General features: G+C 37.3%; 3 protein-coding genes across 5 annotated transcripts; 2 read left to right on the forward strand and 1 right to left on the reverse strand.

Annotated features, from left to right (window-relative positions):
- The first annotated feature begins 1029 nt into the window (after window positions 1-1029).
- tnfaip8l2b (tumor necrosis factor, alpha-induced protein 8-like 2b) lies at window positions 1030-8160 on the forward strand. Of its 2 annotated transcripts, XM_081389028.1 has the most exons (4): window positions 1030-1241; window positions 1714-1814; window positions 4908-5227; window positions 7069-8159. In XM_081389028.1, exons 3-4 carry the CDS (start codon window positions 4910-4912, stop codon window positions 7309-7311), a joined length of 561 nt encoding a protein of 186 aa, XP_081245154.1. In that variant the 5' UTR covers window positions 1030-1241; window positions 1714-1814; window positions 4908-4909; the 3' UTR covers window positions 7312-8159. The 2 variants fall into 2 exon arrangements, with proteins under 2 accessions (XP_081245154.1, XP_081245153.1); XM_081389027.1 differs by lacking the exon at window positions 1714-1814 and having other exon boundaries at window positions 7069-8160.
- Window positions 8161-8628: 468 nt separating this feature from the next.
- On the reverse strand, window positions 8629-11230 carry lysmd1 (LysM, putative peptidoglycan-binding, domain containing 1). 2 transcript variants are annotated; one of them, XM_081389228.1, is made up of 3 exons: window positions 10402-11230; window positions 9981-10291; window positions 8629-9660 (listed from the first exon to the last, which is right to left on the reverse strand). In XM_081389228.1, the coding sequence occupies exons 1-3, from the start codon at window positions 10579-10581 to the stop codon at window positions 9513-9515; spliced, it is 639 nt and encodes a 212-aa protein (XP_081245354.1). In that variant the 5' UTR covers window positions 10582-11230; the 3' UTR covers window positions 8629-9512. The 2 variants fall into 2 exon arrangements, with proteins under 2 accessions (XP_081245354.1, XP_081245353.1); XM_081389227.1 differs by having other exon boundaries at window positions 10378-11164.
- Window positions 10473-14289, forward strand: scnm1 (sodium channel modifier 1). The gene is made up of 8 exons (XM_081389226.1): window positions 10473-11835; window positions 11932-12002; window positions 12093-12181; window positions 12261-12355; window positions 12625-12725; window positions 13199-13320; window positions 13417-13552; window positions 13883-14289. The coding sequence occupies exons 1-8, from the start codon at window positions 11785-11787 to the stop codon at window positions 13992-13994; spliced, it is 777 nt and encodes a 258-aa protein (XP_081245352.1). The 5' UTR covers window positions 10473-11784; the 3' UTR covers window positions 13995-14289.
- The last annotated feature ends 793 nt before the right edge of the window (window positions 14290-15082 follow it).

The following is a 15082-nucleotide window of genomic DNA, read 5'->3' on the forward strand; positions in this document are numbered from 1 at the left end:
TTTTTTTACTTTTTATTTGCCTACTAATATTATGTGAGTATATACATGCGTCACTGGATAATTCTTAGATTTTTAAGTATGCAAAAAAAAAACTTTATTAGGAGAAAAAAACATTTAATGTTTTTATTTAATGTTTTGTTTTTTAATATTTTAATATTTTTATGATGCATTTTCTGATTAAGATTTAACGTCAAAGAATTAAAACTATACATAATGTTTTTTTGTTTTTTTTTTACATGAAGTAGCAAAAAAAATTATGATGGTACTGAAAAAAGTTAGTAATTTCATAATCTAAAGAAATAAAGCTGAACCTTGCTGGCACATAAACGTAAAAAGAAAAAATCTATGAGCTGAGCCTCATGCAATTTGCATAAAATCAATGAAATTTCTGTTCTTTTTTAGTGTGTAAGCAAATACCTGTCCTGGTCATGCAAAGTGAGAGTGTCATTCAGAGCAAAATAATGTCATGGTTTTGTAGGCGTAAAAGATCGAGACACTGATCAATAAGCAAACAACACTCTCTGATGGAAAACACACCCCAGTTCTCTTGAAAAATGATATATAAATAAGTTATTATTTATTTATTCATTTAATGTCCAGTCCTCAAATCTGATTGGCCACATTTCCAAGATTACTGGCAATTGTCCTTGTTTGTATCACTCTCATTGTTTGCTAGCGACATTCTAGAACAGAAAATATAACTTAATATAGAACGTAATAAATTAAATATCACAATTTGAATCCAATAATAATGTTAATGGACATTTTATTGAGAAACATAGCAGTGTTTGTGATGACTGTGGCTGCATACCAGTTCTACTGATCACAAAGAGACTAAAACCTCTCCTTTCTCTGGGCCGCATCCAGGATTACTGCTGAATTCTTTACAAGGGTTGCACTTGTTAGGGCAAGCAGACACAGCATGTCAGCAGCTAACACACTGACAGGGTGGAGAGAGAGAGAGAGAGAGAGAGAGAGAGAGAGAGAGAGAGAGAGAGAGAGAGAGAATCACACTCATGGGTGTGTCTTATACATGTAGTTCCTCAAGGAAGTACAAGTCAAATTATCTTGTTACAGTGGGCTTGTTACAGCACAAAAGAGTTTGTTGAGGAGTTTTCTTTGATTTCACCTGTCTGAGGAGATTATTTCATCACTCACATGCTGGATTTCAAACACCTGATCTGAGCGCGCAGGGAGGAAAGAGAGTTCAAACAGAAGAGGGAGAGTGAACGAGAGAAAAGGTGAGTTTGTCTTGTTCTTGACCTCTGCCCTCTCCTCCATCATCTTAGAGAGCTCTGTGATTATGTACACGAGATGTTGTTTACTTCAATGGATTAAAGGCATGGTCCACTCTTCCAGAAGTTGTTAAGATAAAAAGATGTCAGAGTCTTTAATTTTACAGAGTTGCTTTGGTTAAAAGTGTCTGCTTTAAACATATGGAGGTTTGTAGGCAATAATGTCAAGTTGAAACTTGTTTTTTTTCTGTTCAACCACTCCCATGTTAAACAACTAAAACACAGTGATAGTTGATGTTCCATCCGCTGGACCTTTTATAAACAAAACAACGTCCAGTCTCTGTTATAATCTAAAGAAAACACACCTCGTACTGAAATAAAGAGTGTGATGAAGCCTCATATTCAGGGTCAGCAGTGTCCTAACCTTGGTGAACTCAGGCTATGGATAGATTGTGAGTTTTTTTTTTTTTTTTTGTAGCAGCGTGTGTCAGGAGAAATAAGCTGTTGTGGGTTTAACTGAAAATATCTGGGGGGAAAGTTGTGCCAAACAGCCCAGAGTTTCACTTCCCTTGTGATCAGGTTTGTACATTGTTTGATCATATTAAAAAACAACTTCTCAGGCTGAGTGAGAGTCACACACATGCATATGAGTGCTAACTTTACAAAGAAAAACAACACTGGACCTTTACCCCATGCTTAGAATAAAAATGCTAATAAAAAAAAATGTGGGCTGTATTGGGTAATAAGGGAAAAAAAATCACAATATGTGACATAATCACATACTCAAATCTCACTGTTCGTGTGCTGTGGGGAAATACTGAGGGGGGAAAACATGGCACAAGAACAAGCAACAAACTCCCCGTTTTACATGTATGTCAGTGTAGATGGGTATATAGAAACTATTTAAAACATGGGCATACACATTAAGGCCTGATTCTTTAATGATTTCCTCAGAATAATGAGTCTAAGCCTGTTATTCGAGAATACCAGATTGAAAAGACCCACATATGTTGTGTTTTGGATGCTGGCCCATGGGTTTCTGGCATGCTGACCAGGCCACTTAACTAGCTAAACCAGCTGGGGTACCTCAGTCAAGCTGAATCAGAAAGACCATGTAGATTATCTTTTTGTTAATGAAGAACATCATTATAAACCAGTTTAAATCCATGTTGGTTTAGGATCATTTAGGTAGGGTTCTCTCTAATAAAATTACCATCAGCCTTTACTGGAAATACCTGATTGCCCAGGCTGATCTGTTGGCTGGTTTTAAAGGGAGGTCATCTGAAGACCAGCTTATCCTATCTAAAAATTGTTTAAATTTAAGATCAGCACACCATCTTAGGCTGGGTTAAGCAGGAGTCTTTTTCAGCAGGGCTGTCTTTAAATCATTTTAAATTAGCCTAGAGCCATTCAGAAACAAAGTGCTCCCACTCACACACTTAAAACAGGACTTTCCACACTATCATTTTTATACATTTATTGTAAATGTCACATTTGACCCCTCTGAATAAAAAAAAAACCCAAAGAGTAGGCTGCGGATCTCAGACGCAGGTTTTGACCTGTCTCTTCTGTGCTGTCACTGCGCTTGTGCTGTGACTCGCTGCTTTGTAATGACAGGGTGACTACTGTGGTCTTTAGGTTGGAAGAACAACATGATTCCTCACATCCTGTAAATCCCCTGGGCTTTACACACATGTGAACACACACACACAAAGAGAGAGAGAGAGAGAGAGCTTCAGGCAATGTGCTGAAGTCATCTGAGGAATGTTAAATATTTACCTTGTCTGTAACAAACCTTTAAATCAGGAGAGTGGACACAGATGGTAATTTCAGCTGATTGTAACTGAACAGGTATAAAATGAATGAATTTGCTTGATCTTAGATTGCCTTAGATGTTTTTTAGCTAAGAGTCTTGGATTAAAAGTCAATCGTAATCAAATTAAGGTAAAGTTGCTTATATCTCATCTTGTCAGGTACGAATGAGCTCATGTGGGCCCTAAAAAAATCTTAAAATGATTTAATAAATATACAGTATTTACTGAATAATATTATTTAATAAATTGTATTAAATAATAAATTTGATCAAATAATATTAATATTCAATTATTAACTAATTATTACTCATGAATAAATGTTATTTTATTAAATTAAGTATTTTATCAAATAATAGCAAGATTAAAAAACATTTTACAAATATGAAGAATTGTTACAATTAATTTTATTTCATACTTTTTATTTTATAGCAAATTATATTAACTCTTGCCTGACGCACATGATTGACTATTCACACACACACTGTGGTTTCTTATTTAAAATTATGTTTTAAATAGTATATATTTCATACTATATTTCAGTATGTACTATGTAGTGAGGTAATGTACTGTAAATGGAAATAAAACCTTCAAATAAGGAAATCAAGCCCAGTATAAGCCTGATCTGATCAAATGTTTAGGAACAGTTTGAAGTCCAGAGCAGAACCAACTTTATATTTTATATCTATTTTCTTAAAAAAAAAAATGAAAAAAAAAAAAATAGACATAGCTAGACATCAGATCAGTTTAGCTCTAATTAGAGTAAATGAGAAGTAGTGAGTGTTAACCCTAGAATTATGCTGCTTTCACATTTCATCTGAAGTGTACAACATGTTGATTTGTTCAAATCAGTATTTATGTAGTTGTTTTGATGTTCCATGTCACAGAACGTAATGGCTGCTCTAATGCACTCTAATTGAATAGAGTTCATTAGGAAATGAAACTCTAACTGCATTAAAATTTAATCAGGTTGGTTCGCCATAAACAGAATTGGATTTAAAAAGCAAAACAGAGCTAATGCGGCTTTGAAATATGACATCTCTTTTGGCATGTCTTGATTCATTTAAAAGACCACGGTGCTTGTCCTTTGCATGTTAATATACTTTGCAGTTATTGCATTTGTATATCTGTAATCTATTTAGCAAAGAATTTTTAATAAATGCTGTACAAAAAGATAATCAACAATAACAAGAGCTCTATAGCGTGGCAAATATGTAAGACCTCAAAATTGCATGAATGCATATTTAAGCACATGCTTGTATTTTGATACAATCTGAAGACTCGTGTAGGAACTTGTTAGTACTAAGCAATGAGGGTTTTTTTTCCATACATGTCTTTGCACGTTCTCCTGATCTGTGAAGCAATCCTAAGCTATGCTGTGTTCTACATCAGCCAAAACGCATAAAGTTCAGCTATTATTGCATTTCATTATACTGCACAACAACATCATGTAAATTTAAACACTGAATGCTATAGTCACATTGATCACAGATGTTGGATGGCATTGAGCAGCATCGAGAGTCTAGTGCTGGATATGATGACACAACATGAGAGTCTTGAGAACAATTAGTGTTGTTTATGAGATGTGTGGGCAATGATGAGGTCCTATATGGCATGAACTTTCCCCTGAAGAAAAGAAAGTGTTAAAGTTAGACTGTAAGGGGACTTCCCCATGGTGGGAGTTCTCCCAGGGCTGACACTCTTACCAATACACAAACAGAAATAAAATTCTATGGAAAATTCACAATTAATCATATAGAATATTTCAGAAATATCAGTCATTTGCATATGCCATTTTACATGACATTGTTATCATGCTAGTCTCTTGCTTTACTATTAATCTCTCCTTTTCCTTTTTAAGATATGGAGTCATTCAACTCAAAGGACATGGCTCTCAAGGCCCAGAAAAAGATCCTGAGCCAAATGGCCAACAAGTCTGTGGTACAGATGTTCATCGACGACACCAGCAGTGAGATTCTAGATGAGCTTTACCGTGTGTCAAAAGAGTACAGTGGGAACCGCTCAGAGGCCCAGAAAGTGGTGAAAGACCTCATAAAGGTGGTGGTTAAGATAGCGGTACTTTTCAGGCACAATCGATTCAATGATGAGGAGCTAAAGCTTGCCCAGAATTTCCAAAAGAAATTGCACCAAGGAGCCATGACAGCCATCAGTTTCCACGAGGTACAAAACATCTAACATCTTTGAGCAGTATTTTCTGAATTTATGTTCCATGAAATTAATTCAACGGTAGCTAATAGGCATGAAGCCTCCAACACTATACTGGCCAGTGTTTCAGTTTCATTGAACAAACCCTGTATATATACTGAAAGACTGGTCGATATAGTGTTGGAGGTTTCACACCTCTATATGTGCCAATCTTCACTGATTTTACATTCCATCAGTAAGAGCAGAGTGTGAAATTTGAATTAGCAGAGCAATAGCACAGCTGTACATAAAATATTGCAATCTTCACAACATAATGGGAGACATATCAGAGTTCAAAAGAGGACAAATTGTTTGTGTGCGTCTCGCTGGCTCATCTGTGACCAGGACAACAAGTCTTTGTGGTGTATCGAGAGCTACGGTATCCAAGGTAGTAACTGTCGACGCAAGAGGAAAATGTCTGAAAAGGATGTCCAGTTACTAACCAGGATTCTATCCAAAAAAACAAAAAACCACAGCTGCCCAACTCACTGAAGGATTAAATGTGCACCTCGACTTTCCTGTTTCCACAAAAGCTGTTCGTCGAGAGTCAATATTCATGGTCGGGCTGCTATAGCCAAACCTTTGGTCACTCAAGCCAATGTCAAATGTCGGTTTCATTAGTGCCAACAGTGCAAATCTTGGGCTGTGGACAATGTGAGATATGTATGTTCTCTGATGAGTCCACCTTCACTGTCTTTTCCACATCCGTAGTTACAGTGTGGAGAAGCCCCAAAGTGGCTTAATGCCCGGACAGTTGCTGCCCAGAGTGAAGCATGGGTGGATCAGTGATGGTTTGAGCCGCAATATCATGGCATTTCCTATAGTATACTGTGCTTGATGCGCTAACCCTAACCGAACCATTCTGGAGGACCATGTGCACCTAATGGTTCAGACATTGTACCCTAAAGGGTGTGCCGTGCATTAGCATGATAAGGCACCAATACACACAGCAAGACTTGTGACAGAATGGTTTGATGAACATGTAAGTGAAGTTGAACATCTCCCATGGCCTGCACAGTCACCACATCTAAATATTTTTGAGCCACTTTGAGGTGTTTTGGAGGAGCCAGGCAGAAAACGTTTTCCTCCAGCAGCATCACATAGTGACTGACCTGGCCTCTGTTCTGGAAGAGGAATGGCTCAAAATCCCTCTGGCCACTGTGCAGGACTTATATCTGTCATTCCCAAGACAAAGTGGTGCTGTACTGGCCGCAAAAGTAGGCCTTACACCATACTAATAAATGATGTGGTCTAAAACCAGGTGTTTAAGTTTCATTGTCCAACCCCTGTATATTGGCACTGAATAAGGTGGTAAAACAATTAAATTTACAATCTAAAGTTTAGACTCTCCAGAAATTTAACATACTTTGACCACTGACAACTAACATCTGGGAAATTATATCATTACTTTTTGGGTGCCACCTGGAACAGTGAATAGAATAGAATAGAATAGAACAAACAAGCCATTTCTAATCACAGTATTTAAAACATTGACAAAAATGTTTACCATTTTGACCATTGACAACTCATTTAAGATCTGGGAAATTATATGATTACGTTTTGGGAGCCACCTTCTAGCGTACTGAGGATAGGATAAGATTGATATGATGTGATACTGTATGACATAAGATAATATTTTTTCTTTTACAGAAATTAAAGAATCAATTGATTGATTTGTTAATTATTTGTCAATTGATCATTAAGTGGCAAAGAATTGCTTCCAACTTTTTTAACAAATCAAGTGGTGCAGTTCTAAACAAAGCTAGTAACCAGTTTTGTACTTTATGCTCACTAAAGTCTCTACTTTCCCTTTTCAGGTAGATTTCACATTTGACAAGGCGGTTATGTCAGGGATCCTGAAAGAAAGTAGGGACATGCTTCTGAAGCTTGTTAATACTCACCTCACACAAAAATCCCACGGACGCATCAATCACGTCTTCAACCATTATGCTGACCCTGAGCTCCTCACCCAGCTTTACAACCCAGCCGGGCCCCTCAAACCCCACCTCACCAAAATCTGCAACGGGCTTAACAAACTGCTGGAGAACGGGACGTTATGAGGACGGTGATGCACTGACAGACTTTTACAGGATTGGCATGGAGGGCCACCCGTGATCTCAAACTGCATACAATGCAACCAAAAACTAACTGACTGATGACATCGAACTTCAGTTCAACCTTTGAAACAGTGTTGCTGTGCCTTTAATGAATATTAGATCATTGAGTGGCCTGATAGTGTTGACACAGCCGCAACCACTGCCTGAGCGAGCTCAGATCAAATGTAAAAATGTATGAACAATTTTTTTTTAAGCTCTGAGATTCCAGCTGCGTTGGATGGAGGTTTTCTAGACTACTTATTTTTTAATAATGATGTATACACCACTGGGGTTCTGCCACTCTACTGTAAATTAGAGCACATTGTAATGTTCAATACTGTTAACATTTTATGAGCTGAATATTTTCTTCCTAGGTCAACAAAATAACAAAAACCAGAACTCACAAACATGTTTTAGTCTCTTCACACTGCCACCTAGTGTTAAACTGTGGTTATGGCTATGATATACAAATCTAAGCTTGGCACTACACAGTCATCAACTATATTTTTACATGAACATCTCTGAGGGGGATCTGCTGTGTTCTAAAATGGAACAACCACTAAATAAATACTTACTTACAGCCCTCACTCATTGCTTATTATGTAATTTGCATTCAGTGTTGCAATACACTACCATTCAAAAGTTTGTGGTCAGTACTTGTTTTTTTTTTTTTAAGAAAATTCTTTCAGCAAGGATGCATCAAATTGTTCAAAATGACAGTTAAGTCATTTATAATGCTACAAAATATTTCTATTTTAAATAAATGCAGTTCTTTGTTTAACTTTATGTTCATCAAAGAATCCTGGAAAATGTATCACTGGACTAGTTGAGCACCAAGTCAGAACAATAGAATGATTACAGAATGATCATGTGACACTGAAGTCTGATCACTGGCTGCTGAAAATACAGCTTTACCATCACAGGAATGCATTACATTTTAAAATATATAAAAAAAATAAAAATGTTATTTTAAATTGTAATAATTTACACAATTTTAACTGTAAGCTACTATAATGTATTTGTATTGTGAATGTATTTGTAAATGTATGACTACATTTTGTTGTTTGGAAAACATTCAAAGTCATAATTCCCACCCTAATATGAACATGAAATCAACGTCTAAAAGTGTTTTGGGTTAGAAACGCACATGATTGATGGAATGCTGCAATTCAGTTGTTACATTAACTGAATAAACATAATGTATGCTTTAGTTCAGTTACAAATTATGGGCCGTTTTCACGACACGTTTCACGTTTTCAACTAAAAACTGGAATTTTTTATGCGGTTTGGCCATTTATTTACACAACAACAGCATTTTGGGGGTCTGAAAAAGCAAACTTTAAAAAAAACAGTTTTAAAATGTAAGATTTTGAAAAAGATACGCAAATGAAAAAACGTTTCCATTTTTAGTACATTGTTGTCATGTAAACGTACCATTAGATCATCTTTACGTACACTGATTACCACTCAAGATTTCAAAGAACAGGTTAAAAGACCAAGATCAGTTTGTGTTTATGGCATTTATGGCATTTAATCTGTTTCATATTACATTGATTTCCTGTGGGGCGTTGCGTTCACAAATCACTAATGCAAATCATGAACTGGTCCAGGAAAAGAACAAAGGTGAAGAAAAAAAAACACAGAAAATGAAGCACTGCAGTGCAAAACTATGCATTGAAAGATGCAGATGTCCAATGGCACATTCCCAAATACTTATTCAATATTCCTAAAACTAGTACTTCTATCAATTATTTGTGAGGTAGTAGCCTATTAAATATCAGTAAGTAAATTAGAACTATTTTTTAAGCAACATTCCTGATTTCTTTTCCTCAAACGCAGTAGTCCACATCACACCTAAAACTGTCCACCATTACTTTGGTTACAGCAGAATTATAATTTACATTATTACTTTTAGGCATCAGGCTTGTGCTTTTACAGTGATAATATGTGTGCATGTCTAAAGCATCAGGCTTGTGCTTTTACAGTGCTAATATGTGTGCATGTCTAAAGCTGGTAGCCTTTTAAAAACAGGACTATTGCATATCACTCCAGCAATCTCCTTCACATTTTAAAGGTATGAAACCAGAAGAGGGAGCCCTCTAAAACATTCCATTTATAAAAAAAAAAAAAAAAAAAAAAGTCCTACACCAGAATAAAAGCCTACATCAGAGCTGGAAGAATTCATCCTCCCTATCCCTCAAATTCCTGGTCCGTCTGGTGATGGTAATGGGAACAGCTCCCAATGTGGCCTGCTGGGAGGATACAGTGTTGGACTGCCGATTGCTGTGACGGAGTTGCTCCATAGTAGAAATCCTTTAAAATGCAAAAGTTACATTTTTCGGTGATTTCATTACTGGAAAAGTTATGCTTTATGTATGAAAAAAATCGGAACTGATTCCTTAATGGTGGATAATGGCTTTCTATATAGGTGTAACCAGTTTAATGAATCAACTGATGATCATTGTAACCCCTCCTGAGTCAGATGACTCATGGTTTTTTCCATTGAATTGAAACTTGCTGAATGACTCGTTTGACAGCAAACAAAACGATACCAAACAAAACGATTGCAATAACTGAACTCTGTAATACCCCAACAATAATGTCAGCAGTCATAATTTCATTTGACAACTTACTGTTTCTCTCCTTCCTGGCAGGTCTTCACAGCTGCTTGTTTTGACTGACTGATCAAGCTGTCTATTTTTTTCAGGTACTCCACCGGTGACAGATCAGCATTCGCTTCACATCTGCTGGAGTCTGTTTGGCTTTGGGGGGTCTCATTAGAAATCTCTGTGTGTGTTTGTGCAGGACTTGTCTCCTCCTCGGTCAATTCCACTCCATTAGTGAAAGACACAGACTCTGTCAGCAGCACAGGGATGAAGAGGGACTCCTTCAGGAATATTGAATCATTTGTGTACAGTCTGTTTGCCCTTTTTATTTGCTCCATCTGTAAAGCAATAAAATGTTATATTGAAAATTATGTTTAGCAAAAAACTAAACGTTTAAAAAGTAAAGACCTTATTCCTCAAATACCTGCTTTCTGATTAGCCTACTTACAGACACGCCATACTTCAGTGATAGTCCTTGCAAAGTTTCCCCGGGCTGAACTTTGTGCTCAATTCGTCTTTGTCTCACGGGTGATAACGAAGAGGACACCAGGCTGCCGTAGGACCGGGTGCGCTGGCCGCGGAGGAGGCCGTGTGTCCCGGTCTGTGTCGCTGAATGATCCGCGGACATGACCAGAGCTCCAGCGGGATCAAGAGTTTAGCTAATATTACTTAAGATGAACTTCAGCTGACCATCTGCGGCGGCTGCTGAACGCAAGACGGCAGGACTCATAACAGCTTCTGTTTTTAGGCAAATTATAGCGGAGAAATAAAGTCTGCAGCAGTTCACATAAACAATCCCTGACTTAACAGTTACTTGTCACGCACTTGGATTAAACTTGACAACGAGCGACATTACGAAGCGATATAAAGCATTTAACGCCATTTAACCAGTTGATACATTAACGTTACACCGTGAGAAATAATTATTCAGTCCTGCGTAGTCCCAGATAAGTTTGAACAGTTTTGACGTGTTTCGATTAAATAACAGCGGTGCCCTCAAATTTATAAATTCAAACATTAAGTAATACATAAACCATATAACCTAAGGAGCCATATACGGGTGCCTTTACATTCTAGGTTCAGACACTCGTAAAACGTATTTATTACAAGCCCTTAGCAGATTAGCTTAGCTTCTGTTGCCATGGCGTCGGCTAAATGTAAGATCCGCCCTTGTTGCTCTCATTTCGGCGAACCGATTCATCAGTTCTAATTTCGGACATGACAAAAACTGAACCAGTCTGATCGGATCAGTCTGAATTTACCCGTCTGTTAAAGCCTTAATGGTTAACGTTAGTTCACCCAAAAATGAAAATTCTGTCATCATTTGCTCAACCATGTAAATGACTCATGTATATTCTTCAAGTCGTTACAAACATGTAGCCTATGAATTTCTTTCTTCTGCTGAACACAAAGGAAGATATTTTGAAGAATAATATGGGTAACCAAACAGTTGTGGAGCACCATTGACATCCATATTATGGAGGGGAAAAAATACTATGGAAGTCAATGGTGCCCCACAACTGTTTGGTTACAAACATTCTACAGAATATCTTCTTTTATGTTCCACATAAGGAATTCATATATGTTTGGAACAACTTTGGGGTGAATAAACGATGACAGACAGAATTATTCCTTTTTGGGTGAACTATCCCTTTAAGAACTGACTCAAAGGAACGATTCGTTCATGCATCGGACATCACTACCCACAATTCCACAGACGAAAACAGGAAGGAAGGGATGTTTTTAGTAAGACTGCCTATCGGTGGTTGTACAGAAATAAGAAAAAGAAATTACTTATAATTCCTAGAAGTATAATAAAGTATAACCAAACATGTCTTTCAAACGGGAGGGTGATGATCAAAGTCAGCTAAATATACTGAAGGTATAACAAAAACAGCAAACAGACAAAGATGTGAAATTTGCACCAACCCCTTTTCTTTTTCTCACTGTCTTTCTCTGTCTATCTTTCTCTTACAAGAAACGACGCGTTGCAGATCTTCTGTCAAACTTCATCTCAGATGATGAAGCTGTTCTGATGAAAAACGGGAGGTGATTATTGTATTGCTGGTTGTTTGAAGTGCACCAAGAAGTCTGACTGAATTTATCCCATTCACTAAGTAATGTTTTTCCTCATTGTAGATACAGCTGCCTTGTGTGTTCTCACCGTCCTGTATTTGACACTGTTGATATGCTCATGGTGCACAGGAAGGGAAAGCGACATCTTGAAGGTGAAATTCTACACATTTACTCAGCCTCTTTATAAACTGGCATTCAGGATTTAAGTCCTCTTTGTCTATTCATTTATAGGAATGAAATGGTTCTACGGCAAAAAGAATAAACTGCAACGTGAAATTGATAAAAGGCGGCATCAAGACTATGTCAAAGCAGAAGATGATCGACAGGTGTCTGAATGCATTTTCTTCAATCAGTTTATGCAGTGGTATCCAAAATTCTATCCCTCTGTCTTTTATTTTGCCGATATAATACACCTTTGTCAGTGATTAGTGACCTAAAAATAGTGCGCAGAATGATTTAATTTAGTTAATTTTTATTTCCAGGTTTCATTTTTTAAATTCGCAGATTTTCAGTGTAGTCCCAGACTTTCAGACCGTACAGTACATATGAAGATGTAATAAGGTTATGTACTCAGTACATTATTGCTTGCCCTCAGGAACCCTCCAGTTCAGCTCCTCTACTGAGTCAAACACGCAAAATCACCCATCATGCCTTACTCAGAACTGCTCCGTACAGTAGCTGCCACAGAAAGGCCAGGTAATGTCTGTGAGCTGAACCATCTTTATGAACCTTCTGCTGTCATATGTCAGAATTTTTATAGACTTCTCTAGGCTGTTTGTGTCTTTCTAGTCTCTTTGACCTCAACCACACTTCATATCTGATGAATTTTGCAACATCGACAACAATAAACTGACTTGAGCTTAATAACAATACTATTGTCTTTTGTAGAGCTTCTTATAGCTGAATTGAACTTATTTCCTAATTGATGAACTTTACAAAGTTATTGAACTGAACTGAATCAACATTGAATTGACTTGAGCTGATAAAGACACTATTGTGTTCTGTAGAGGTGCTTTACAGCAGAATTTGTCTAATTTTTAATGAAATCATAATGTTCCTGTTTATTACGGTGAAGCTGCTTTAAAACAATCTGTATTGTATAAAGCACTATATAAATGAAAGTGACTTAAAAAATTTATCTTCATTTTGCACTTATTTTATTCATGAAGTGAACGAACGGAATCGTCAGGATGCGGCCAAGAGGATGGAAATGATCAAGTCAACAATATCAACACTCACACGTCCATGAGCACAGGAAGCATTGACTCCGTGTCAATAGCTAGCACAACAGGTACAGCAAAAGTCTGTTTATGTTAAGGCAATATACATTTTGTGCTTATAATTCCTTTTCATTTTCCATATGCATTGTGTTAATTGTCATCTGTAGTGCATCAGGGCCAGACTGAAGGGAAAGGAGAGACAAAGAAGAGAAAGAAGGGGTCCAGCATTGTGACCTCCACTGATTGTGAACCTCTAACAGAGCAGAGGCGTAGAGAACTGGACCACTACCTCAAATTAAAGAGGTATGGCAACACTCCACACAATGGCTCACATTACTACTGACTATAGAAGTGGGGCCAGTGGCATAAACAGCCAAAGTGTTAATATGTGTCCCAATTCACTTAAATGTAACTTCGTTAAGTTTGAAGAAAATAAAATGATGACTAACTTGTAAGACTAGTCCAAGCATTTAATGCAGATGGACACTGATGTTAGCATACAAGTAGGTATTCAAAATAAATCTTAAGATCACAGTGAGATTATTCAATAAATGTATGCTACTCATTTATCAATATTTAGGTGACCGCTCTCTTTTTCTCCTTTTTTTCCCCCTTCTCACTCCACTATTCCAGTTCAGGGTGGCTGCAGGACCGAAGTGGTAAATGGGTGAAAGATGAGAATGTGGAGTTTGACTCGGATGAAGAAGAACCGGCTCTGTTGCCTCCTTGCAGTGAATCTTCATAGCAGACTCTACTGAAACAGCTCCATACAGTTCAGCAACTGCTTAAAAGGCTTCAGGCTACAACTGTGTGTGAGATGACGATAATGTTCTCGATAGTCAGCTCTCATGTGACATCTTTAAGTGTGACCCACTTTATATACAATAAGGTTGAAACTTTAAGACATTCTTTCTAGAAAAGAGTTTGTGCTGTTGCATTTAGCATTTTGCAAATTGTATTAGTACTGTGTACTTGCCATCTGGTTTAAACAATTTTCTGATTCTGACCCACTAGTAAATAAAGTTATGACCTCCTCAGTCTGTTCAATCTCATGTGGTGTATTTTTTACAAATATCATTATCATTTTACTTTCCATGTGTGAATGTTGGTTGCGTGATTGAATAAGTCCAAATCTGTTCCAAATCGAGAACAGAATGTAAACGGCTGCTTCGTACTGTGGTTCCTTTGCCAAATGCCATCAGAGGGATCTTGGCAGAGTGGGACCACATTCTACAGTAGACCTGAGAAGTTTAGTCACCCACAGAAAGGGAAAATTCACTTTTGTGACTGCTGTACCTTTTTATAAATTCTTGAAAAACTGTACTTGTCAATTGGTGACGCTTGGGAATCTTCATAGCAGGATAGCAGCTGTTCCAAAGGAGCATAAATCTCCTCGAGGAAGGCGGTATATATTTGGAGCTTTGTAACTCAAAGCCATCAGCCAGGGTTTCATGACTGGGTGCTCTACGTGTATAAATAGGTTAGCGGAGGGGGGGCAGGAAGCTCGGCCGTGGGATATTGAATAGTTCCATTTGTTTTGTGCCTCTGGGTTTGGGTCATCATTTGTACAGGTTAATCAAATAAATGTTATGAAATGACTCGTGCATCATTTTATCTCAATCCTCTATTAATTTAATAATGCATAATCTAAATCTAATCTATATTGTAACAGAGTCCAGATCTTCAAATGTTAATGAAGCTGTTTTGTACAGTGAGTCTGTTGAGAGCATCTGCTTTCAGAATGTACCACGTGTTTACACTTCCCACTTTTTTTGAAAGAAATCTCAACAAGGCTGCCTTTTTTTGATCAAAAATTCTAAAATTGAGAAATAT

The sequence above is a fragment of the Scardinius erythrophthalmus genome (genome assembly GCF_964197995.2).
Source record: "Scardinius erythrophthalmus genome assembly, chromosome: 16".
In the NCBI taxonomy this organism is placed as follows: Eukaryota; Metazoa; Chordata; class Actinopteri; order Cypriniformes; family Leuciscidae; genus Scardinius; species Scardinius erythrophthalmus.

Coding starts and splice junctions, on each gene's coding strand:
- scnm1 (XM_081389226.1), top strand. CDS start 11,785: ATGTCTTTCAAACGGGAGGGTGATGATCAAAGTCAGCTAAATATACTG. Junction 12,182..12,260: donor GGGAAAGCGACATCTTGAAG/GTGAAATTCTAC, acceptor ATTCATTTATAG/GAATGAAATGGTTCTACGGC. Junction 12,726..13,198: donor AGCTGCCACAGAAAGGCCAG/GTAATGTCTGTG, acceptor TTATTCATGAAG/TGAACGAACGGAATCGTCAG.
- tnfaip8l2b (XM_081389027.1), top strand. CDS start 4,910: ATGGAGTCATTCAACTCAAAGGACATGGCTCTCAAGGCCCAGAAAAAG. Junction 5,228..7,068: donor CAGCCATCAGTTTCCACGAG/GTACAAAACATC, acceptor TTCCCTTTTCAG/GTAGATTTCACATTTGACAA.
- lysmd1 (XM_081389227.1), bottom strand. CDS start 10,581: ATGTCCGCGGATCATTCAGCGACACAGACCGGGACACACGGCCTCCTC. Junction 10,292..10,377: donor GTAGGCTAATCAGAAAGCAG/GTATTTGAGGAA, acceptor ATTGCTTTACAG/ATGGAGCAAATAAAAAGGGC. Junction 9,661..9,980: donor TGCCAGGAAGGAGAGAAACA/GTAAGTTGTCAA, acceptor TGCATTTTAAAG/GATTTCTACTATGGAGCAAC.